This window comes from Lutra lutra, chromosome 8, assembly GCF_902655055.1.
Source record: "Lutra lutra chromosome 8, mLutLut1.2, whole genome shotgun sequence".
In the NCBI taxonomy this organism is placed as follows: domain Eukaryota; kingdom Metazoa; phylum Chordata; class Mammalia; order Carnivora; family Mustelidae; genus Lutra; species Lutra lutra.
The window spans coordinates 119,080,692-119,108,134 of record NC_062285.1 but is presented as its reverse complement, the minus strand read 5'-3'; the positions used below and the strand labels follow the sequence as shown (position 1 = coordinate 119,108,134).

General features: G+C 36.7%; 1 protein-coding gene across 7 annotated transcripts in view; it reads right to left on the bottom strand.

The window, feature by feature from the left end:
* Positions 1-27,443, bottom strand: part of VEZT (vezatin, adherens junctions transmembrane protein) — a 76,357-nt gene that overhangs the window by 22,054 nt on the left and 26,860 nt on the right. For 2 of the 7 annotated variants that reach the window (XM_047739618.1, XM_047739619.1), the window contains exons 2-6: positions 19,870-20,004; positions 16,557-16,643; positions 9,402-9,577; positions 6,869-7,144; positions 3,942-4,091 (exon numbers count right to left, since the gene is read on the bottom strand). In XM_047739618.1, the coding sequence (XP_047595574.1) occupies positions 3,942-4,091; positions 6,869-7,144; positions 9,402-9,577; positions 16,557-16,643; positions 19,870-20,004 (824 nt within the window). Of the gene's footprint in view, positions 1-3,941; positions 4,092-6,868; positions 7,145-9,401; positions 9,578-15,248; positions 15,353-16,556; positions 16,644-17,179; positions 17,254-19,869; positions 20,007-27,443 lie in introns of those variants that run through there. The other 5 variants (XM_047739615.1, XM_047739614.1, XM_047739617.1 and 2 more) reach the window with 5 other exon arrangements.

The following is a 27,443-nucleotide window of genomic DNA, read 5'->3' as shown; positions in this document are numbered from 1 at the left end:
CAAGTACCCTTTGAAACTGTATTATGTATGTTATCATATCATGGTTCAGTATACCACAGTAAAGATATCTCTCTTCCTCCCAGTGTGCACACTGCAGAACATCATTAGCACTAAGCCTGTTCTATCTCAAGTAGTTCGACACAGACTACCGTTCTGTCTCTGCTTTCCTCTTCCTCAGGGGCATCTATCAATTTACTATGAGATTTTATTCCCCCTTCAGTAGTTTTTGTTTTGTTTTTTAATATAAGAGGTTGGGGAGGGACAGAGGGAGAAAGAATCTTAAGTAGGCTCCAAGGCTCGACACCCAGCATGGAGCCTGATGTGGGGCCTGATCTCACAACCCTAGGATCATGACCTGAGCCAAAATCAAGAGTCAGATGCTGAACCAATTGAGGCACCCCACCTTCAACAGTTTTTGTAAAGACTTATTTCCATATAATTCTTTTTTTTTTTTTTAAGATTTTATTTTTTGACAGAGAGAGATACAGTGAGCGAGAGAGGGAACACAAGCAGGGGGAGTGGGAGAGGAAGAAGCGGGCTTCCCACTGAGCAGGGAGCCTGATGTGGGGCTTGATCCCAGGACCCTGGGATCATGACCTGAGCTGAAGGCAGACACTTAACAAGTGAGCCACCCAGGTGCCCCTCCATGTAATTCTTGATACTGAACTATTTTTGTATTTCCAGCATACTCTTATCTGCTCATACATAGAATAGTATTTTAACATAGTGCTACAGTCAATCTATATATATTCTATTCAAGTATTTTATATCTCTATCTGTGAATTTGGCCTAGTTTTAATTCTTTATAATTTGTGTTTTGGTATTGCAATTATAGAAACTTCATAAATAAAATGATGTAGGGGAGGCTTTCTAGCCTTTTCTATGGTCTAAAATAGTTTTTTGGAAAACTATAAAATCATCTGGGCCTGATAGTTAAAATTTTTTTTATTCATTTAGTTTTTGAACATGTAATATATCCACAGGATTAAAATTCACAAGATATAAAAAGCCCATAAGGTATTAAGAGGTACAGTAAAAACTACTTCCTACCCCTGTCCCTTAGCACATCATTCCCCTAGCCAAAGGCTAAAGCAACCACTGTTATTAGTGTCCCTCAAGATATTTTTGTGTATCTTTCAAGATACTTTATGCACACATAAAAGCAAATCCAAATATAAATGTGTATGTGCGGATATGTGTATATATATACAATGAACACACTCATTTATTCCCTATATATATCTCCCATATATATCTATAGTCTTACACACACACACACACACACACACACACACACAAAATCCCTGTTATGCACAAATGGAAGCATAGTGTAACCAGTGCTCTGTACACTTCCTTTTTTTCCAACATGATTTGGATACCATTCCACAGTAGTGCATCAAGAACTTTATCATTTTTTATAGCTGCAAATTTCCCATTGTTTACTTATAACCAGTTGTGTTGTTTTTTAAATGGAGTATTTTTTAATCATATACCTAATCTCTTTTAAGTTTTTTAATTCTTCCTAGGTCAGTTTTGAATATTAGTATTTTGATAAGAAATTATCCACTTCCTTCCACATTTTCAAAGTCGCTGTCACAAAGTTTATGTATTATCTCATTATAATTATTTTAATTTCTTCCATATCTACGGTTACAGCTCTGTTCACATTACTAATTTTGTATATTTCTCCTCTTTCTACTTTGATCAGAGACGTGAGGGCTTATACTTATTGGTCTTTTCAAGGAAATAGTTGGTGGCTTCTTTTTTATTTTAATTCCCTATGGTTTTTTGTGTGGTAAATATGTTCTGGTCTCTGCCTACCTCTGAATCTTATCCCATACCTCTCAACTTACTCTGCTCTAGTCATGATGGCCGTCTTGCTATATGCTCCAGTCACACTAAAGTAACTCCTGCCACAGATCTTTACACTCCCTGCTCCATCAGACTGGAACGTGATCTTTCTCCTCATTCAAATGTTATTTTAAATGTTAACTCTTCAGGGAGGCCTGATTGTAGGGGACTACGATCCAATTGAAAGCCATAACCCACCAATCACTCTCTATCCTACTCAGCTGGGGTTTTTTACTTTGTAACAGATATGCAAAAATCTCATCTGTTCACTTTATATTTATTATCTCATCCACTAGAAGGCAAGAGCCATGAGTACAAGGATCTTGTCTGTCACTGCTAGGTTTCTATTATACAGAAAAATGACTGGCACAGGAAACTCATAAATTTGTCATCATTGTTAAGCTATTCCTTCTCACTCCCTTATCCCTCACTGAACTGTAAGTACGCTGAGGCAGGGACCATGCCTATTCCGTGTACCACCATCAATCCAGGGGCTGGCATATTGCTTGGCACTGAGTTTATTCTCAATAAATATTTACTGAATGAGTAACTACTTGAAGTTTACATGCCACACTACCATATCTCTATTTCTTTCAGTATCTTTGCTTCATTCTACTTGGAATGCAGACTATTATTATCCTCAAGGCCAATTCCTTGAAAGCATTCTCTGACCCTGCTGGCCAAGTACATTGTCCTGCTATGCTGGAAGGCACCCTGGGCACTTGTATTATGAATACCAGTTTATCTACTGAATATACTAAAAGTCTTTAAAAGTAGGTGATACAAGTTTTTACTCTATCTTTGTAACACACAGCAGGCAGGTATTTTAGGCAGAGGGGAAACTGAATGGACAAGTTCATGACTAAAATTTCCAAAGTAGTACAATTTGGTACAGTTAAAAAATATATAGAGAGAAAGATTTCAAGTCATTAGTCCTAGAGTTAAGACACAACTTCACCTCTTAACTAGTTATGTCACATCAAACAAATCACACAAAGTGGAGAGTTTACTTAGTTTTCCTCCTAAAATGGACACAAGAAGATCTACCTGGAAGGGTATATATAAAGATATATTCAAGCACTCCGTAAACTTCAAGCATTATATTTATCAGCGCTATAGCATCCAAAATACTGAAGGTACAAGTAGTATTTTTGCATTCCATTTACTCATAATTTAAATGATCTATAAATCTTAACTGAAATAAAGACCGTATACACTTTTATTTCCTGATTAACAGAACTAATTTCCTGATGTAGTAAAGTGAAGTGACAGACTTACTGCCCTGCAGTCCGAGTGTTTATTATATACAAGACGCTGTCTAAGTACTTCAGATGCACTAACTCATTTGATGTCAACAAAAACACAGTCAGGAAGAGTGTTTTGTTACTGCCATTTTTTTTTTTTTTTTTTTTTTTTTTGGTCAGAGAGAGTGAGCACAGGCAGAGTGGCAGGCAGAGGCAGAGGGAGAAGCAGGCTTCCCGCTGAGTAAGGAGCCTGATGCGGGACTCGATCCCAGGACGCTGGGATCAGGACCCAAGCCGAAGGCAGCTGCTCAACCAACTGAGCCACCCAGGCGTCCCTGTTACTGCCATTTTTAAAATGAATAAAGCAAAGTACAGAAAGTTGAGAAACTTGCTTAAGGTCACCTAGGCAGTAAGTGATACAGCCAAAATTTAAACTGAGCCAATCTGACTTGAGAGCCTCTGTTTATTTGAAAGGGGAAGGATTTCCTATTACCAGTTTATTTCCATGTCGTGACGCAAATTTGCCAGGTCCAGCAGCTTTTAAAAATGTCAGACCTAGCAAAGCCAGATTCTTCTGACTTTATTCTTTGGACCAGTAATGGCAGGGCCTTCAAGTTTTTTCCTTGTTGAAACTGAACCACACGGGACCAGAAAAACTTTCTTCCTGTCTGTTATTGTTATTCCCCCTAGAATGCATTTCCAGTTTTAAAACAGAAATGATGATGGAAACTAGCTTCAAAATAGGCAATCTCAGTTTACACTTAACTTTCACAGGATGCAACTACACTATCTATATCCATGACTCTGGAAGCATATTTATTCATACATATAGACAGAAAAGGATATTTTTTCAGCATATATAGGGTAGCTAGCCTTGCTGCTTGAAAGTTGGCTCTTACAGTTCTGTAGACAGCTTTCCGAAGACCGATGAGATGCTGACTGGGATGCTGTCCAGCTTTATTAAATGGGCAAGCAGCACTGACCCTGTCAAGCAAACTTGAAAAGTAAAATGTGATACAACTGTACAGGTGTCCTAAAGTTATTGTTTCCTAAATCCATAATTCTATTAAACTTAGAAAAAAAAATCCTTTTTTGTGTTTTCTATTAGAAAATGATTGTAAATATCCCAACTCAGGTCTCATAAACAGCCATTTCCCTAATATATAGCTATTGCCACCAAAGAAAAGACAAATGAAAAATTAAATCTCAAAAAGTAAAGGCTTCTTTTGATATGGGGAAACAATAAATTTTAGTCAAAATGTAGTAGAAATGTAGGAATACTTATGTAAGACATTGCACTTTTTTGACACACTCTACTTGCTAAAATATACTAAATCAGTTTTCAAAACCTCTATCTATAATAAGTATGAAAGCCTTAATTACAAATACTTTTACATTCTTAATATGCATTTACGTATGTTTATCAATCATATTTTTGGTCACTTGTACAGAACAATCAAATACTGTTTAGAAATACATTCTGTACATTCATAAAAGTAGGGTGAAATGACTTACCCACCTGCTGCCACTGGCACTTACCTACTCAAAATGAAGTAGGGGACGCAGAGAGATAACAGGACCAGTGGCCAACAGGGGAATGCAAGTAGAAAGGCAAAGGAAGGGTTACTAGGTAGTAGCGTAGCTACTCTCAAAACTACTCAAGAGGAAGCACACTTCATAGCACTTTCCAAAAGATAAATGGGGAGTACCTATTTGCAACAATGATGTATAATATACCATGCTTTTATGAATGAAATGAAAAATAATTACATATTACACAGCTATTGGATAATAGTTTTTTCACCTAACCAGTAACCTCTCCCAGTAGAAAACAAAATACTGGAATTTATAAGTGTCTCAGACTATAACGACAAATTTGTAAAATAAGACATCTAACTCAAAACTCTTAAAATAGTAAACCAAACTAAAATATATTCAGACATTAAAAATTTATTTTTCAAAAAAGAGGACCATGACTGATAGGCTTATTTTAAATTAATAAAATGAGGCAAAGAATGGTTAAATTCTTTGCTAGAGAGGACAAATTGAGGCAAACAAAAGAAGACATGTTTTCAACATATGGCACTATTGTGTGAGTTTCAGTTTACTAATAAATCAGTTTAAAAGATAAAAAGGTTTCTAAAAAAGTTATGACTCAAGATTCATTATCCCTCATAATTTTTCTCAATCCATTAGCCGGTTAGAAACAAGTAAAATGATTTTTGCCAACATTTCTTTTGCCTGCCTGCATGTCAATGCATAGAAGTCATAATGCATAGAAGTCATAATCTAGAAGTCAATCATGTCTAGCTGGCCCATTTTAGCTCTTCATGCCAATTCTATACATAATTCTATAACATAAGTTGGAAAATGACAAAACGCACAGAAAACCCTTTACATGTCTAAGCATTAATTGGGCACATAGCCATTTTGCTTAACAAGTCTTCTCAATGAAATACTGTGCAAGTCAAAATGAAAAGGAGCTATTACTTAGTGTTGTTTTTAACTTTTAAAAATCAATATGTTCCAACAAATTAGTATTTGTTATGCTCTACCAAAAAGTGGACTTTAACTACAATATGAAGGGCAAAAATTAACAGAGAACTATTACATTTTGAATTGAACAAAAAGAGAAGTTATAAAATATCTCTCATGGCTTGGGATTGTTTAAACACTGTTCTAGAATGCAACAGAGTGAAGAATGAGATGACTATTAGAGATTCTTCCACTTCCCTGTTTCGTGATTTGTCCACATACAGCTTTTCCATCAGGACTGTTTAAGTTATTCTTAATAAGCATGGCAAAGTTAAGAACGAGTTGACTACCCAAGGTTCTTCTGCTCTCCCTTTTCGTGATTTTCCAGATATAAGTAATTAAGAATAATAATTATTCTTCACCATATACTTGCTCTCTCCCGCCTACAGATTACAAAGGTTATATGAGTTAAATAAATGGTTAATTATACTACAGTACAACTCTCATTTGTTGGCGGTTAGCAGGCAGCCTAGTGGAATGGAAACAGCTCTAGAGTCAGGTGGAATGGATCTGAACATTTGCAGTACCACAGGTAATTGTATGTTTTTAGTTATATGCAAAATTACTTAGCACAGTATTTGGAACATAAATGGTGCTCAATAAATATAACTACCCTCTTAATAACAGAAGAAATATCCTATAATTCTGGTAGCTTAACATTTAATTAAGACTAGACTAAAGATAAAGATAAAATTAAATATTCACCAGACTAGACTGGTGAATATTTAATTTCCTGTGAGAATGTGAAACATCATTATTTGCATGATATTCTTAGAATATTAGTGCTATAATATCTGCTAACATTTACTAAAGAATATTATTAATGCATGGCAAAATTTTTCAAAATGAATTCAAGTCCAATATATCATTTAAATTGAGGAAAGAGAGCATCTGGCAGGAAGTAAACAAACATTTGTTGGGTAACTTTGCATGCTAGGTTCAAAGTTAGGCTCTCTCTATATATTATCTCATAAAATAACCACGTTAACAGAGAAATAATCGTAATTCCCAAAGCTCTTTGGTTTCTCAAAGTAGATAAGCAGAATAATACTACATATTAAATCCAGCACCTAATGTATTTGTTCCTTCACAGTTAAGAGACTTCAGTAAATGCCTAAGAAAAACCTACTTTTTTCTATAAATGCAACACAGAGCTGAAAATAGTTAATAAGTACTCTAATTTATAACTATGTAGTAGAAAAGAATTATTTAAAAAATAAAATGAAAAATGAACTCACAGTGTAAATCCTCTGGAAATGACTTCGGTTTCTTGAATGAGACGTAAAGCTTTTCTCACAAGGTTAGTAAAAGCTCGGCTATTTGTTGCTGTATCTTCTAAATGGACATTGTATTTTTTTAGAGTTACTTGTAGTTTGGCTGTCCTCCATAATCTCAAAGCTCTTATGATCAGAAAAATAAATAGAATCACTCCCCATACCAGCCAGGAAGATGCAATCCACGAAGTGGGAAGCATAATGAGCAAACTAATGAAGGCAAACAGCACTGAGACATCCCTATAACAGAGAAACCAAGAAAATGATATCCATCAGACCAGAGAAAGATATGTTAGTGATTTAGGTTTACCAAAATAGATAAAATGCTAGCTTCTTTGTAAAGTGTGACTTAAAAAGAATATGACATTTAAACAAGTAATGTGAAATAGTTTAAAAATATCTAGCAAAAAAAATTGGTGCTTAGTATTAAAATCTCAGCTAAGTTTAGGTAAAAGGAATAAGTAATAGGTATCTTCAGAAATGACTTTTTTAAAAAAAGATATGGATTCGTCTAACCTAAAAACAAAGTAGAGTTTAAAATCCAATCTTACAAGTCTAAAAGTAAAAATAATTTTTATTAATTTTTAACATTAAAATACATTTTAATATTGTCATGAGTTCTTATCCCAAAGTCAGATACTAATTATTTGTGCAGAAACAAACATCTCAAGAAAATATAAGTATTTTTCCAATAGAAATAATATATACCCGAGTAATTGTTTCAGTAAAGTCATCTTATTTTATATAATCATTATCATAAATCTGGAATACACATACTTACCACAGCCCATAATATGCACAAACTTTGTACTTCTTACATTGCTTTAAGTAAAGTAAAAATATATATGAAAATATTGTTTCTCTAGGTTAATTAGAAATCTACAGACTGCATCTGTTAAGTGATGAAGGCTTTGATAAAAATGTATATAAGAGGGGCACCTGGGTGGCTCAGTGGTTAAGCCGCTGCCTTCGGCTCAGGTCATGATCTCAGAGTCCTGGGATCGAGCCCCGCATCGGGCTCTCTGCTCAGCAGGGAGCCTGCTTCCTCCTCTCTCTCTGCCTGCCTCTCTGCCTACTTGTGATCTCTCTGTCAAATAAATAAATAAAAATCTTTAAAAAAAAAAAATGTATATAAGAAAGAAGTGACTACAGGGAGACGTGTCTGCTGATGTCTAAAAAAAAAAAAAAATCAACAATACCTGAAGACAGTTATAATCAAATTACAAAGAAAGTCACATGTAGGAATGCTTCCTAAGAAATATTTACCTGCCCTAATTTCTCTTGGAATTCTTTACTTTCATATGATGCTGGTAAAAATCAAAGCAAAATCTCATCATATACTTTCATTCATTAATAGCAAAGTCTTAAAGTATTTACAGGCCTCAGAGTTGCTTAATCACATCTGTGCCTAAAGGAAACTTGAGAGTTAAAGCTGTAAAATTCTTAAAACCCTGGTTCCTTCTAGCAGCGCTTTGCCGTCCTTTATTTGTAAAGGGTAAGATGCTTTACTTCATCATGATGCTGAGTGACTAGAGAATTGAAAGGCGTATTTTGCTACCTGTTACAATATGAAGCATTTGTCAACGTGACAGGAAAGACAGATAAATTCAGAAATTTGAGGCCACTGTTACGTACCTATCTATATAACTTGAATAATTCAAGTAATGATTTTGTTTACTGAATAAACGCATACCTTAACAGGAGGAAACATGAACAGTTCTGTATATACAATCCCTTTTTGCTGTTCTTTCTAAAAACATGTCCTGGAACTTCTGCATTACATCCAAATACTTCAAATAATCGAAAAGTTTTAGGACTGAATTGTCATTCTATTCTTTATGGCTTCTCGGTCAACAAATCAAGAATTGACTGTTTACCTCCATGTCCCATCCCACTTTTGATGTTTCTACAATGAGTTTTTGGTTTTTTCAAAAGATTTTATTTATTTTATAGAGAGAGACGCAGTGAGAGAGGGAACACAAGAGGGGAGTGGGAGAGGAAGAAATAGGCCTCTGGCCAAGCAGGGAGCTGGTGTGGGGCTCCATCCCAGGACTCTGGGATCATGACCTGAGAGGAAGGCAGCCGCTTAACGACTGAGCCACTCAGGTGCCCCTACAATGCATTTAAGTTATAATCTATAAATTTTAAAGATACATAAAGAACTGGCTAAGATTGCATGCACACACGTGTATAGATACATGGGTAAGAGAGATCCTTGAGGCACATATTATGCCTGCTTGTCGGGTTATTAAACACAGAACTAATTATACCGGATTAAAAATGTGTAACAAAAGCAGATTTTCTTCCAGCTTCACTTTAAATAGTATTTACTTTAGAAAGGTACTTTTTTTTTAAACCTCTGGGGTATCATTACATTAATTACAATGTTAAAATGCATGGAAAGTTTATAGTATCTTTACAACGGAGAACATCATGATGGATTTCCCCTGCTAATACCATATATGTAAGCAAGAGATAGATGTTTTCAGGACAGTACCAAATATTAGGGGTTGCCAGGGAGCAAAGTGTTGGAAGGTGTCCATTTTCCTGTTGTTGAGGTTGCCCTGCAGACAGGATACTGGGATCAAGTAGCTCAATCAGCTCCACATCCTCTTGTAACAGGACTTCCTGTTGCAGGATGGTATGTAGTGAGTCAAGTCGGAATCCAATATCCTTGCCATTAAAAAACCGGAAGAGAGGCATTATTACATACATAATTTTGTATTAAATGCTAAGCTCCTAATGTGCTAACAAAATTTTGGGTATTTATTTTCGGTATAACATCCAAGAAGAAGATGTAGCAGTTCAATCTATCTTTAGTATAATGGATGGGGTTTTAGTTTCACCGTAAATGTGAAACAATAAAGACTGAGTTGGATGTTACTGAGCCACCAGATGTGAAATACAAATTGTTAATAAAGAAATGTGAAGTAACTAAAAAGACTAATAAACCTGTCTAGTTAAGCCCAATTAATTAGGTCTTTGGAACAGAGCGTGGAAACTACAATCCTGTAACCCAGGCGCTGTCCCTGGATACTGGAACAATATAGCCAGAAGAGTAATTGAGAATTACATCAGTAGGATCCAGGCCTTCTACAAATGGACATTCAGGTGTTAAAAACAAAACACTGAGGAATATAATACAAAACCACACTAATAAGTGCATAGCACTTTATAGTTTACAAAATGCTTTCACATATACTAGCTCATTTATTCCTTCCTCTTTTCCTTCTATCTATCAAAAAATATTACACACACACACACACCAAGAACCATGCTTGAAACCAAGGGCATGAACAATGAGAATAACATACAAGTCTCTACTCTTGAAGAGTTCACAGTTTAATGAAGAGGACTGAAAAGTAAACATTTACAACATAATGTGCAAAGAAGTGCAATGAGGCATACCTGGGTTATTATGAAAATGGCACAGAGGAACCAAAACTTGTAATGAAGTCAGAGAAAGGAAAAGAGGTGATACCTGAGCTGAGTCTTAAAGTATGAACAAGAACTGACCAGAGGAAACAGCTGGAAGAGAGGGGTGGGAAGAGCAAAAGCCTCTTTAGACCTACAAGTCATTGCTTTTAGTTTTACACAGAGTATACATGGAAAAATGATGAGAGATGAGGGGCACCTGGCTGGCTTGGTAGTGGGAGCATGAAACTCTTGATCTCAGGGTTAGGAGTTTCAGCCCCATGCTGAGGGTAGAGATTACTTTAACAGATAAATTAAAAAAAAAAAAAAAAAGGTGAGAGAGGAAGTAGCAATATTACAGTACACAGGTTAACTTTCACAGTAACCCCCATGATGTACATTTTCATACCCCTCTCTGTTCTACAGAGGAGAAAACTAAAGTCCAAAGAGATTAAGTAATTTTCCAGAGAGGAGAAAACTAAAGCCCAAAGAGATTAATTTTCCAGAATTCTGATTTCAAATCCCAAGTCTCTGGTAATCAATTATACTTCCCTATATAGAGTCTGCTGTATGAGAAAATTTGAAGTTTTACTATACATTAAATTTAAGAACAGAATGATCTTATTTTAAGATAAAGAGAACTTTTAATGGACAAGGCCTTTAGCTATTAAAGTAAAACCAGCTAGGTCTAGGGTTTGAGGACAATGGGTTTGCTCTTGTAGCCAGTTCATCATTCCCGCACAAGCGCCTGCCTGCCCTGCCTAAGCTGATCATAATGAGGACTGAACAGGAATGCAGTGATCCATATATCCAACCATGAGTGTCCTCCTGATTGCGCATTATACATCACTTTTAGAGAATGAGAAGAGTGTTCTTAATTAATACCAGTCCTATATTGATATATTTATTGATTTTTTTCTTCTTCTTTTTTTTAAAGAAAGCTCTACACTCAGGGGCACCTGGGTGATCAGTCGGTTAAGCGTCTGCCTTGGGTTTGGGTCATGACCCCAGGGTCCTGGAAGCCCCACACTGAGCCCTGCATGGGGCTCCCTAGTCAGCCTAGAGTGTGCTTCTCCCTCTGCCCCCAACCTGTGCTCATGTTTGCATACTCTCTCAGAAATAAATAAAATCTTTAAAAATAAGTAAATAGGGCGCCTGGGTGGCTCAGTGGGTTAAAGCCTCTGCCTTCAGCTCAGGTCATGATTCCAGGGTCCTGTGACGGAGCCCCGCATCAGGTTCTCTGCTTGGCGGGGAGTCTGCTTCCTCCTCTCTCTCTGCCTGCCTCTCTGCCTACTTGTGATCTCTCTCCCTCTGTCAAATGAATAAATTAAAAAAAAAAAATCTTTAAAAAAAATTAAAATAAGTAAGTAAAAAAATTAAAAAAAAAAAAAAAAAAAAGATCTATGCCCAATGTGGCGCTTGAACTCACAACCCCAAGATCAAGAGTCATATAATCTACTGACTGAGCCAGCCTGGTACCCCTTTACTCCTTTTAATTATCTATTATTTCTTGTCTTTTTGATACCAGTCATTCTGAGAGGTGTAAGATTATATCTCATTGTGGTTTTTGATTTGCATTTCTCTGATGATTAAGGATGTTGAGCATCTTTTCATGTGCCTCCTTTCTCTTCTTAGAATTATGATTCAAGGGGCGCCTGGGTGGCTCGGTCAGTTAAGCTTCCGATTTTTTATTTTGGCTCAGGTCATGATCTCAGGGTCATGAGATTGAGCCCTGCCTTGGGTTCTGTGCTCAGCACAGAGTCTGCTTGGGATTCTCTCTCTCTCTTTCCCCCACCCTATTACTTTCCCTGCTCTCTCTCTCTCTCTCCAAAATTTAAAAAAACAAAACAAAACACAAAAAACAAATAAAACCTTAAAAAAACAAAATTCTAACATTAAGAACCAATTAACTGACACTCCACCTCACTTTCATAAACATAATAGCATAATTCACTTTATACCACTGTTAGGGAGGGGTGGGAAGCAAGGAGGGCAGGACGAGGAACACGGCAGCTTTTCAAGTAATCTTTGAAATGAATCTCCACACAGTGGCCTTATTATTTGATTTGGATTCCCCGCACAAAGCAGTATTAAAATGTTAAGGATTAAAATTAAGTTTTTGCTACAAAAGCCTTAAATTGCCTCTTATGAGACCTCTATGCACCTATATATGGGTAAGTTTAAGGAAGCCTAACTAAAGGAAGGCTAAGGCTATTAGAGAAGGGGAAGGTTATTAATGTAGAATGAGAGATTTCTCTCTTCATAGCCCCTTGTATAGCTGCTTAATCTGGTACACACTTTTCTTTTTTTGATTTTATTTATTTATTTGAGAGTGAGAGCGAGTGAGCACAAGCAAGGGGAAGGGCAGGCAGAGGGAGAAGCAGGCTCCCTGCTGAGCAAGGAGCCTGGTGTGGGACTTGATCCCAGGACACTGGGATCATGACCTGAGCTGAAGGCAGACACTTAATGGACTGAGCCATCCAGGCATCCCAGGTACACATTTTCTTTAACATCATCCTTGGCTCAGACCGGTGTGCAAAGCTGGGATAATGTTTCCTCAAAACTATTGTGCTTTGAGGCAGTACTAATAGCTTTAGAAATATTTGATTCAAGAATGTGACAAACTGGGGTGGCTGGGTGGCTCAGTCACGTAAGCCAGTCAGTTAAGCCTTTGGCTCAGGGTCCTGGGTTCAAGCCCCATGTCAGGCTCCCTGCATCAGGCTTCCTGCACAGCAGGCAACCTGCTTCTCCTTCTGCCTCTCCCCTTGCTTGTGTTCCCTCTCTCTGTCAAATAAATAAGATCTTAAAAAAAAAAATGTGACAAACTAACCATCTATAATTACCCAAACATACAAATAAACTTGAAAGTGACAAGACATTCTAAATAACTAATGCAGTATTACCTAGTAACCTGACTGCCTCTACACAGGAAGAATTTGATCTATATTCTACTCATTATAGCTATAAAATTAAATCAGATTAAACTGATGAATTAAAAATTTTTAAGAACAAATTCTAAATCTTCTTTTATTTGAATGACAGAGATCCCAAGTAGGCAGAGAGAGAGAGGAGGAAGCAGGCTCCCCGCCTAGCAGAGAGCCCGATGTGGGGCTCGATCCCAGGACCCTGGGATCATGACCTGAGCCGAAGGCAGAGGCTTTAACTCACTGAGCCACCCAGGTGCCCCTAAGAGCAAATTCTAAAATTGTATATTTGCAATATGGCAATCAAATTAGTGGAAAAATACACACCTGCTAATATTAAGAAACATCTCGCAATAACCCTATTTGGACTCTGGTCCAAGTCTCAAATAAATGAAGACATTTAAAAAGGACTAATTCTGGGGCACCTGAGTGGCTCGGTAGGTTAAGCCTCTGCCTTCCACTCAGGTCATGATCTCAGAGTCCTGGGTTCGAGCCCCGCATGGGACTCCCTGCTGAGTGGGAAGTCTCCTTGTCCCTCTCGCTCTGCCCCTCCCCCGCTTCTTATGCTTGTGTACGCCCTCTCTCTAATAAATAAAATCTTTAAAAAAAAAAAGGACTAATTCTGATTGACTATATATTAGTAGGTACCATCTGTATGACTGGGTGCTCTGTGTTAGCAGGTATACCATGTGAACTCTGGCTCACCCTCAATAAGTCTCAGTGCCAAGATGTCGTTAGTCCCCAGATTTATATCCTGGTTCTACATCTTAAGAACGTCGCTGTTTCAGTTTCCTCATCTGCAAAATGAGGATAAAAATAGTACCTACTTCCTAGGGTTGTTGTGAGAATTAAGTAAGTCAATATTTATAAAATACTAAGTGTCTGGTACACAGTAAACATTTACATAGTAGATACTATGTAAGTGTAAGCTGTTAATATTGTTAGTACATATGAAATAATTAAAATACAATAAAGAAAAGGACACATAATAGAATATAAAACCTACAAAACAGCACGGATAATTATTACTACACTGTTGAAGAAAATAAGAGATCCAATAGGCTGAAGTTCGGGGGAAAGGAAGAGCTAGGACTGCTTATTGAAAAGATTGCAATAAAAGAAAAAAATGGAAAGAATTCTACTACAGTATAATAGCACAAACACACGCAGAATAGATACGGAATAAAAGAAAAGGAAGACTGAGTTGGCTGATGAAAATATTGGCTAGAAAGGTAGTTTAGGGCCAAATTATGCAGATTCTTTCTGTTGAAGTGACGAACTAGACTTGATTCAATGGGTAAAAGGAATCTTTAAGGATCTGAATGGAATAATGGTATGAGAAGATAACTCAGAAGATTTCTACCTGTATGGAATGAAAGAGTATGAGAAGCACAACTAAAGAATAGAGAGATTTCTGTTTTTACCCCTAGGGATGGAGACGGGAACTATTCACGTATCAATATATTTCAATGATCTTATATATTTTTTAACATATTGTGTTGTTTCATAAAGCTGATGAGGACCAAATGAGATAACATGTGTGAAAGCACTTTACAGGCTAACAAGTGCTTAAAAAGTGCTAATACCACTACCATTATAGTTGTTATAAAATAATTTTTTTTTAATCTTTAAGAAGTACTACTTCAATAAGGAATAATGGCAAAGGTTCAGCTATCATGGAGCAACTGCCGTATTTTTATAAAAGGCAAGAGGGACTGCTTGACTATCTGTATAGCCAACAGAATTTTAAATATGTCGTGGTCAAGGGAAAAGTCAAGCATTTCATTCCAGAAGCCACAGGGTAATTCCTTGTTCCATTACTAGTAAATGACTTCTTTGGTATGTACTTCTTACAGTTCTCTGTAATATACACACAAAAAGGATGCATATAGAAACTGGTACTTTACAGTGAAACATGTGGCCAGTGACAAAGGACCAAGAATGAAAAGATCAGGACTATGCCAACCACGACTAAACCACAGAAAAATGTATACGGATCCATATACCTTACCACAGTTCTAGTATCACTGAAGAATGAGGATGGCTCCACCTGGATAGAGATGATATTCTACGTAGATGACAAGATACTTCATTGACCTTCTCAACATACCTACAAAGATGAAACCCTGAACAGAGAACTTGCCCATTTGGATTGCTAAAAAAGTAATTTTAGTCAGTCAACACAAAATATACTCAAGCTAGAGAGGTAGTATGTAACAATGGAGAGCCTAGGCTTTGAAACAGGAGACCTGAGTTCAAATTCTAACTCTATCACTTTCTCGTTGAATATTTTTTTAACAATTCACTTCATAAGTATTCTTAAACCAAACTGAACTGTCTGAATCTCAGGCTTTCTAATAGGTAAAATGCACTAAACCTTATGGTGTTTGGATTACCAAATCAAAATGTGAAAGCACTTTGTAAACATCTCTTTATAAATGGTAATTTGCAAGAATGATAATCATCATCTTCAGGTCATAGGCCAGCAGAGGATCCTGAAATCTGCTTATTTGTGACTTGATTGCTCCTTCTGAGATCCATGAGAACTTTCTAACTTCAATTTTTTAGCTATACTACCTGGATTTTGCATTGCTTAGGATGTACAAAGTTGAAGCACTCCCCCTTGGGGGTCAGAGGTCAAACACCAGATTTATTACTGTAGAGAGAATAGGTGGGGAAAAAAAAGCAAGCCTCACAGGAATCAGAAAGACTCTTAATGGTCACAATTCCAAGTCTTTGGTAAATTCTGTGATCATTAGTCTTGGGAGACTACATTTTACATATGAAGTTGCCAGAGAATGATAGATTAATGATAAGTGAATTAGGGGAGGGAGGAACCACTTTGATTTTGCCCAAACTTTGTAATCATAGATAAAGGATAAGGATACAGTCAAGCTCCTAATGAAAATGGAGAAGATCTCACTGATAGATATATTTCCTTCCTATTGAGAGGAATACTTGTCAATGGAGGAAGAAGACAGCAGGAAATTGGTAACCTAAAAGGTATCAAAAACTACCAGAATATTCTATTCTAAATGGCTAATAACCTCCTGGAAGTCCTAAGAAATACTACTAATAAATTCTAATTCAAATACCCACAATTATTGAAGGATTTGTTGGGGGTTTTTTTAGGTGATACCAACAAACTTTATTAACAGTTCATGAAGCAGGCAGTCTCCTTTCAGAGAACTGCCCAGAATTTCTATTTAATCACTGCCCAAAACAGTGGCAAAACAAATTGTGATTCAATAGATTCTGTCATTAGTAAACTGGAGCCCTGAAAACTGACAAAAAGAAATAGAGCAAACACTTACCAGCTTGTGAAGTAAGTCATCTTTCTTATTGTACTGAGAGAAAATCCAACTTTTGATGGTTTCAGCCACTTTTAACAGGATGCCTTGCTGAAGGAGATGAATGACATTGTATAGGATTTATTAAACCACACCCAAACAGCAGAAAAACTCCAAATAACTTATTTCTAATTAATCAGAATTTTTATTAGAAAAAGGGAGGAAAAAAAATCATCTAGGTTATATCCTTTGTCAATATGTCTCATCCTCCTCAATAATTCCCAGATTTACTTGCATATCACAAGTACCTGGAGATTTTAGTTAGAAACATTCTTGGGTCCCCAAACTATAGGTTCAGATTAATTTAAAATTAAGTTTTGAATGAGACCTGAAAGCAAATTTTCAAAAGAGCACTCAGAAGTTATCCTGATGCAGCCCACTTATTGGGTACACTATATATTAGCTATGTCAAGATGATGATAGTATGTATTTCAAAATGAAAACTATAAGATGCTCCAAGTTCTCAAATACTAAGTACATTTCATTCCACAATGCTAAGGTAGAAAGACATTTTAATCAATTTTAGAAAAAGTGTCTCATACTGAAATAAAAGTTATATTACTGAATCAACCAAAAATTCAAATTACCTTAATGTTAATAGCCCATTTCCATGCTAGTAAATGGTGTTTACATTCATTGAGTGGTTACTATATCCCGGGTACTGAAAAAGGGTCATAGGAACAATGATGAATACACGTAACTGTTGTTTTCAAGAACTTAGCATAGAAGAGATGGTATAAATAATTACAAACTAATGTAAAGTCTGGGAAAGTGTGGGAAAAGAGGTCAAGAGGTGCTAACACTGAAGCTATGCCCTAACAGATAAGCAGGAATATAACAAAGGAGGGAAGAACATTCTGGGCAAGAGAACAGGATGAAGAAAGGAGACAGCCATGGAAGCATGTCAGTGGCATGGTGGCATAGTCTGGGACAGGCTAAGATCCAAGGGAAGAAGGGAATGATAATGACCACTGAGAGAGGTTTTAAAGGACTTTGATCTTATATGCCCTAATAGTTTAGACTTTATCTTATAGGCTGTGCGGAGCCACCAAAGACTTTTAAGCAAGGAAATGAAACAATAAAAATCAGCATTTAAGAAAAATAACTGGCTACAGGGCAGAGGCAATACTGGCAGGAAATGACTGTAGCCAAGAAGCCTGATTAGGAGGATATTTAACAGTGCAGCTAAATAATGAAAAAGGCCTCAAGTAGGGTAGCAAAAAAATAGTAATGGTATGAGAAGGTTGGATTTTAGAGACAAAAGAAGTTCACTTGACATATCATTTAGTGACCAAATTAATGTGGGAGTCATGGAAGGAATATCTTATTTGTTTTATACAGATGAATTTTGAGTTTCCTGGGGGCACAGGTCAGGTGAAAATGTTTAGCAAATGTCCAAAACTCAGTGAAGACAGAGAATACACATAAGTGGCCAATGAGGGCAAAAAAGTAGATGAGATCACTCAGAAAAATAGACCAAGCAGAGAAGAGGCCAGATGCTCAAACTTTATGGAAGGAACATTTAAGAATAACCCCAGGAAAAGGAACTAGAAAAATATACAGAGAAATAATATTCACGACGAGAACCCCAGTAAAAGTACTCAATAAGTACTTCACAATAACATTAAAAAATAAAAGTTAAGGGCAATTAAGGCTAACGACAGTTTGATCATGATCTTATATTATATAAAAACTTTGCTTTCCAAAGAAAATAACTGGTACTTCACTGCTTTAACAGAACTTTGGGGGCAATTGTGAAGATATATCCCTGGAGAAGGAACTAAATAATACAACAAATCTTTCTAAAATTTAGCTGTCCCAGATTTAGAAAAACTCCATTTTAAGAAAATATAGCTCATACAATTGAAATGTGTACTATGAAAACCAAAGGAACTTTTTAGACATGTGGTAATTTAGAAAAACATTCTCTAGCTATTTCTCAATTTCTGAGGACTAGTAAATCTTAAACTCTCATTTTATTTATTTATAAATTAATAACACTTCTATATGTAAAAACACCTATCATAAATGAAAAGGATTAAATACCTGTAAAACTCAACTTTGAACAACAAAAAACGGCCAATGCCCATATCCTGCCTAAGACTATCCCTTGGCCCATTCTTTCCCTTTGGTTGCCAAGTAATCTCAAATCCAAGTTTTAATCTATAAATAACCTATTAGCTATATCCTTCAGTTTTGCTTTCAAAACTCTTCCTAGGAACATTCATATTTTGAGCAGAGAGGAAAGAGTTTAAGTCCAGAGGATAACAAACTGATTCTGATCCACGTAAGCTCTAACTCTCTAATTCCTACCCTGTAAGTATCAGTTAAAAAAAACATTTTTCTGGTATTTATTCTACTCTTGCAAATGGGCCCAGCTTGGTTACCTCACATCATAGAGATTTTTCTAAGAAGAGGAGAAAAGAGACCTCCTTCCCTCTCTATCACCACAGAGTAAACAACTAATTGAAAATTTTAAAAGCCTCCTCCCAAAAATAATGATGTCTTGTAATAAAATACTGATTAGACTAGAATGTTTAAGAAATGAGGTAATCTGGTTTATTTTTTCTATTAGAATTCCTTTTGTTAAAACTCAAATGTACTGGAATTTTTAATTTTATTTCATTAAATATGGCTAATAGAACATAAACGAATCTAGTAAATGCATTTTACAGACCCTAATTAGTGGAGATTCTGCCAGTATCTTAGCCTCACAGTGTTGTACAGCAACTGAGATATTTATTGCATAAGAGGATACTGCATATATATAAAGGGCGTCACAAACTGAGGTAAATATACCCACTCCATCACAGATCCTTGAAATTGCTTATGAAATATGTTATCAGTTTGCTTTCTTATAACTTGTGCTCTCTTTCAAAACAATATATAAAGAAAAAAATTCTAATTAATATAAAAGTACTAATGGTTGAGTTCTCATTAAGGTTTGCATGTATTTTTCTGGTTCCCTCCAAACAAGTTCAATATTTAAAGAATTAATATATTTTAATCCTCAATCATATTAATTTCTATTCATTATAGAAATTACTGAGATAGTACAGAACAGCAAGATTTATATTTATCTAAACAGTTCTGTACTACTGATGAAATAAAAAATAAAGTCTTAACCAGTGTCGGAGAGGACATGAAGGTGCTTACAAAATTTTTGTTGTGGTTTTTTTTTTTTTTTTTCCTACAAGGGTAAGAGTAAAGGCAGTTTAAATAATCAGTGAGGTGAAGAACAAAAGATTAATCATAAAGAATGAACATGCTTTCTTACTTTTGGCAGGGCTCTGGCAGGAGGCTTTTGTTGTCCCTCTGTCACTGTGCCTTTTTCCAGTTTTGGTGACAGAGAAGAACATATTTCAAAGTCTGTGTGTCCCAGATCCTGTAAGTACTGGTAAAGTGGAGAATTCTGAAAGAGACATATAAAATGAAGCAAATTACAATTTTGTTACTACTTCAAAAGTTTAGGAGGCCAAACTCAACACCAAACTTCACTATCATGACCAGTATGCATGAATTCTTTAAGGCTTCATCTTTTAAAAAGTGAATTATCTGTCACAATGCCAACTAACATTAAAAAAAAAAAAATCTACAAACAATTCAACAGAGAGACCCAAAAAAGGAAAAACACAGATTTTTCTGAGTGGGTACCAGCAAGAAAAAATGAATTTAGGAATATAAATAGATTTGTTAAGCAATTTCTTTGCCCAAATATTTGTACTATTAGAGTAGATTGCTTCAAAATAGCCAAGCCTGGCTAAGAGGGCCTAAGGTGAAAAGCAGTTATTACTTGAAGCTAAGAATTAAGCAATAATTATACTGCACTAATTATAATTTTATCATACCATCATATTCATTAACTTGTTCCGGCACACGTATGTATTATCTACAACATGCCCAACACTGTAAACTAACTTAAAACTCCAAGAAATTTACCTAAAATAAGCTGTATCTTACATACAACCATATGGCAAACAAGAGACTCTGGGTAATAAAAGCATTAGAACATGGTGGTTAAGAACACAAACTCTGGAGCCAGACTATATGTTCAAATCCCAACTGTGCATCTTACTGGCTGAGTATCCGATGACAGTTTATAATCCTGTGTTTCAGCTGTCTCATCTTAAAATAGGAATAAAAATAAGACCTAGTTCATAGGGCTCTTATATGGACTAAATATATACAAGCACTTAGAACAATACCTGGCCCATAGTAATCACTCAATTTACACTTCAACTTTATATAAGCCAGGTGGAAACAGCACAGGTTTTGGAACAGACCGAAAAAACCCAAAAAACCCAAAAAACCAACCAATCAACCAACAAACAAAAAAACCAAAAAACACCCAAAACAAAAAAACTCCAATCTCATCAAATACATAAGCATCACTGTTAGACGAAAACCTATGGGACAATTTTCTGCATCAACAGCAAACTTTAATTTTAACTTTTTCAGTCTTCTTTAAAAATAAACCTTGACTCCATTCAACAAAAATATTTAATACTTTAAAAAAGACCTTATGTTAGGTAGTAGAGATAAAATAACAACCACCACCAAAACTATAGTAAACAGCAACACAACTAACATAGTACCATGTGGCAAAAACTTAACTAGCACTCTACTTGCATCGTTTTTTTTTTTTTTTTTAAGATTTTATTTAATTATTTGACAGAGAGAGACAGAGAGAGCACAAGCGGGGGAGCAGCAAGGGAGAGGGAGAGGCAGGCTCTCCACTGAGCAGGGAGCCCAGTGCGGGACTCAATCCCAGGACCCTGGGATCATGACCTAAGCAGAAGGCAGACATTTAACCGACTGAGCCACGCAGGCAACCCATGCATCATTTCACTTAAGGTTCACAACAAACCCTAAAAAAGTATTATGATCATTGTTATCATTGTTATTGTTAATTCCCATTTCATAGAAGAGGAAACAGATTCACTCAGAGAAGGAATGCAGGATAGGTCTGACTCCAAAGCCAATACTCTGAAATATTAGGGACTGTGTTATTTTAGATAGTATAGCATACTAGAGAGGAAGACACCAGGGAAACTTCCTTATAGTTTAGTACAGAAACATCAAGTAAATCATTAATTGCAGGATTGTTTTGGATGCTATGCAAACAGAGGAAAGGCAGTTAAATGAGACCAATGTTTTTAGGGACTATGTCCCTGAGTTTGGGAAAATGAGAAGCAGTGGGAATTTGCTTATACTGGTAGCAATTTACTGGGTATCAACTTGAGAGAATAAAAGATACATAAAATGCCTCCTTTTGTGAAACGTGTAAGCCTGATGATTCACAACCTGTACCCCTGGGGCAAATAATCATTATAGGATAATAAAAATAATTAAAAAAAAACTTTCAAAATTGAAAAAAAAATGCCTCCTTTTAAAGCTATGTTTAACGTTCTTTTGAGAAAAATATGCAAAAAATTATAACAAAAGGAGAAGTACGTTTATCTCTCTACCAGACTTAAATCTCTGGCGGCACAAATGGTTAATCTTCGTATCACCCATAATGTATCCTCAAATATTGCCTTGAATCACTCAAGGATTTCCAAAATGAATTGCGAGCTCCACCCTGCTCTGCCCCCAGAGTGGCAAAAGAACAAGAATGCTTGTTCGGTCGGGGTGACCTTTTGAAAAGTTTACATACTTAAAAACAAAAAACAAAAAACCAACAAAGCTTGTTTTTAAGGCCGTAGAACCCTTTCTTCAAGTGAACTCCCATGGGGAAAAACAATAAATAAGATGGATCAAAGTGGAGTTACTCTAATTCCAGGGTTGTCAAAGTTTTTCTGTAAAAGGCCAGGCAGTAAATATTTCTCACTTTGCAGGCCATATGGTCTCGATCGTAACTAATCAATCCTGCTGCTGTAGTGCAAAAGCAGCCACAACAATACATAAACCAGTGAGTGTGGTTATGCTCCAATAAAACTTTATTTATGGAAATACTGAACTTCTTATAATTTCTATGTGTCACAAAGCACCATTCTTTTGATATTTTCCCCAACCATTTAGAAATGTAAAGTCCACTCTTTGTTCACCAGTCACAGAAAAACAGGTAGGGAACAGAGGACAAACCTGGCCCAACAGCTAGTTTGCTGACTCCTGTTCTTTTTTATTTTTTTAAGCTTATTTATTTATTTGACAGACAGAGATCACAAGTAGGCAGAGAGATAGAGAGAGAGAGAGAGAGAGAGGGAAGCAGGGTCCCTGCCGAGCAGAGAGCCCAATGCCAGGCTCGATCCCAGGACCCTGGGACCATGACCTGAGCTGAAGGCAGAGGCTTTAACCCACTGAGCCACCCAGGCACCCCGACTCCTGTTCTAATTAAAGACTCAGTCGATATATTGAGGCATATTCTTGATTGCTACCTGTTTTCTGACAAGAGGCTTGGCGGGAGGGGATGGAGTCAAACTTCTTTTCATTCAAATTCTAGTACCTTTCTTACTACACACTTGGCTGATGCTGTGTCAGCACTGACCCCAAAGTCCCTTCCTTTTCCAGTTTATGTCACAGCTCACAAAATAACAACATGGATTATCTGTACATACTTCTAAACGTGATTAAACAGAAGAGAAACAATGAATACTTTGTTCTCCGTATATATTCTGCACATCAACTAAGAGCATTACTCAGTTGGGAACACCATAAGCTGGAACACCTGCTACTTCACATTTTGCAGAAAACAGCAGCATTAATTATTTACTTTGAATAATACCAATAATGTCCAATGGTGTCATCTGATACAGTAATTTCTTCATTACCTTATTCTGCTTTTTCTAACTAATGTTAAACTTTTCATTAACTTTTTGGTTGGTTTCACGACGTTCTTGTCAAAGGTGTGACACCCATCTCTTTGAGCTATGCAACTATGAATGATGCTTTAGTAGTTCCGGTTTCTTCCCCATCTTTACTGATAGAATTTAACATTTTCTCCCTAGAAAGAACTGTTTTACAGTTCTGGGAAATTCTGACTTGCCAAGGCTATCACTGTGCTTTGTTTCATGGCTTTATGTAACTAAGTATTTGAAAAATTTCAGAGTAGAAAATCTTCGGAGACTAGGGATGAAGGCATTGCCGGTCTGACAGAATGTAATTCCAGTTACCATCATATTTCATATTTGAACTTTCTCTTTTGGACTGCTTCTACAAATCAGACCACTTTCTAACACATATAAACTCAGACTGTATGAACTCTAAAGCTCTTATTCATTGTTTATGATAGTATCCTGAGTTGTAGCATTTATTTTACTGTTTCATTTCTATGCTTCAATCACTTTTGAGCCAAAATAAACTGTAAAATTTAACCAATGTTAACACACAAATGAAAAACAAAGATTCTTTAGTTAACGAACTGAACATCAGCCAAGATGAACTGATCAAAATGGACCTCGTAGCACATGAGTGATTTTTAAGAGTACAAAGGGATTTTTGGTAAAATTATTATTTTATTAGTTTAAAAAAAATGTTTGGGGGTTAACATTACTATCACTTTTTCTCCAAAACTACCAAATAACCTGTGTACTATTTGACAGATCTTAGAAAACCAAATCATGACTAGTGTTTCACAGATTTTTGTGGGTCTCAAAACCTGTTTAAGGTTATAAAAATTATTGAGAGCCTGAAAGAGTTTTTGTGGATGTCTAAATTATATTAGAAATTAAAACTAAAAAATTTTTAAAGTATTATTAATTTACTTAAAATGACAATAAACTCATTATAATACTAATGTAATAATACAAACTTAATGAAAAAAATTTTTTCCAAAATGAAAAAAAATGTACTGAGCAAAGTGGATTATTTTACATTTTTTGCAAGTCTCCTCATTATCTGGCTTAATAGGAGATAACTGGATTCTTTTATGCTTCTTCATTCAATGTATTGCAATTTATTGTTCTGGGTGAAGTATATATGGAAAATCAAGCTTTGGGGCACGTGGGTGGCTCAGTTGGTTAAGCGTCTGCCTTAGACTCAGGTCATGATTGCAGGGTCCTGGGATGGAATCCCATATCCGGCTCCTTGCTCAGCAGGGACCTGCTTCTCCTTCTCCCTCTGCCTGCTGCTCCCCTTGGATGTGCTCTCTCTCTGTTTCTCTCACTGTAAAGCCTTAAAAAAAAAAAAAAGAAAGAGAGAGAAAGAAAGAAAGAAAGAAAGAAAGAAAGAGAAAATCAAGCCTTAAACAGGTAATTAGTTGGGGGAGCCTTGGTAGCTCAGTTGGTTATGCATCTGACTCCATACCAGCTCAGGTCTTATGATCTCAGGGTGGTGAGTTCAAGCCCCACACTGGGCTTCAAGTCCAGCATGGAGCCTACTTAAACAAACAAATAAAGATAAATGGTTGGAAAGGGAGTATTTTATTTTTTTAAAGATTTTATTTATTTATTTATTTATTTGAGACAGACAGAGATGGAGAGAGCACAAATGGAGGAGAATCAAAGAGAGAGGAAGAGGCCGACTCCCTGCTGAGCAGAGAGCCCAACATGGGGCTTGATCCCAGGACCCTGAGATCGTGACTTCAAATGCTTAACCGACTGAGACATCCAGGTGCCCCGGAAAGGGAATTTTTTTTTTTTTTAAGATTTTATTTACTTATTTGACAGACAGAGATCACAAGTAGGCAGAAAGGCAAGCAGACAGAGAGAGGGAAGCAGGCTTCCTGCTGAGCAGAGAGCCCGATGCGGGGCTCAATCCCAGGACCCTGGGAACATGACCTGAGCTGAAGGCAAAGGCTTAACCTACTGAGCCACCCAGGCGCCCTTGGAAAGGGAGTATTTTTTTTTTAAAGGTTTATTTATTTATGTATTTATTTATTTGACAGATAGATCACAAGTAGGCAGAGAGGGAGGCAGAGAGAGAGGGAGAAGCAGGCTCCCCGATGAACAGAGAGCCCGATGTGGGGCTCAATCCCAGAACCCTGGGATCATGGCCTGGGCAGAAGGCAGAGGCTTAACCCACCGAGCCACCCAGGCGCCCCTGGAAAGGGAGTATTTTAACAGTCTTTCCTGCTAACTGCATTAACAAAGAATAGCTATAACGAAACTCGACAAGTGATAGTTTTGAAAAAGTTAATTAAGTATTGAATATGAAACCATACTGATGAGCTTTTCATATTCAATACACAAATGAGAGTGAAAAGGCAAATGTGTTAATATTAAAATGTGATCGCCCATTGCAACAGCCCTAACCACTGTATTTACGGTCTGGGGCTATTAGGCTTATAAACAAATACACTGAAATTTCTATGTTTCATATAGTGTTTATTATAGGTTGATGGCAGCCTCAGAAAGGGGCTTTTTTTGTGGAGGGTAAGGCAGAGTAGGTGATGATAGGTAATTTTCTGTTATAACCTTTTTCCTGAGTTCAAGCAAAACAGAACCACAAATGGTTCAGTTAAGTTTTTTTTTGAAGAGAAATTATTAGCACTGGACTCAAACTATAATTTTGTCGTATTGGAGAATGTTATTGTTGCCAAAAGAAATATGAGAAACCTCAGACACAGCATGTGGGAGCTGCTCCTCAGGAAATCCTTGTGGTTCACTATTCCTGTAAATTTTAGCTGACAGAAAACACACATCATAGCACCAGAAAGAATTTTGCTAAATGAAAGACAGCCAAGAGTCTCTAGTTGTGCTGAGATTTTTCTGATGGCTGAAACATACTTTTGTAAGAAAAATAAACAAAAATAGACAGGAAACCCCAACATTTTTGCTGAATAAGCACTTCAAGAAAATGACTCATTTAAGTCAGAGACTACCAGCACCTCATGCCCACCCACCCACTGAAGATAACGGATCCCACACCGAAGGATATATCAAGCTTGAAACACTCATTTAATGCATTGTTTGCTTTCTGCATGATTTGTGGTACTTTCTATAGAAGTGCCGGTACCATATTGCTGGTTTGCCAGTAACATATTGCTGGTCTGCATTTAAAAAGGAAGATAAACTGGTGCCAACATTGAAGTGATGGGTAAAATACTTTCATCATTGTTCTCTCTTCTAAACTGACTTATTTATTTTTTTCGTTTTAGAGAAAGAGCGTGCACATGCGTTGGGCAGGGGCAACGGGAGAGAGAGATTATTTTTTTTTTTTTAAGATTTTATTTATTTATCTGACAGACAGAGATCATAGGTAGGCAGAGAGGCAGGCAGAGAGAGAGGAAGGGAAGCAGGCTCCCTGCTGAGCAGAGAGCCCAATGTGGGGCTCGATCCCAGGACTCTGGGATCACGACCCGAACCGAAAGCAGAGGCTTTAACCCACTGAGCCACCCAGACGCTCCGAGAGAGAGATTCTTAAGCAGGCTCCATACTCCATGTCAGCACAGAGCCTGTCATGGGGCTCGATCCACAACCCTGAGATCACGACCTGAGCCGAAATCAAGAGTCAAGACACTTGGGGCGCCTGGGTGACTCAGGTTAAGGGACTGCCTTCAGCCCAGGTCATGATACTGGAGTACCGGAATACAGTCCCACACTGGGCTCCCTGCTTGGCAGGGAGTCTGCTTCTCCCGATGACCTTTCTCCACACATGCTCTCTCTCTCTCTCTCTCTCTCTCTCTCTCTCTCTCTCTCACTCTCTCTCTCTCGCAAATAAATTAAGTAAAATCTTAAAAAAAAAATAGACGCTTAACCGACTAAGCCACTCTGGTGGCCCTCTTCTAAACTGCTTTAAACATTACAGAGAAAATAAGTTGTAACCTTCCAGGTTCTAGGCTGGAGAGGGAACAGGCAACATGACAACATGACAGAATTAAGCAACTCATTCAATAATAAATACTACTGAACATCTTCTATATGCCAGGCAATATCTAGGCACAGGGAAGAAAACAAAACAAAACAGGTGAGG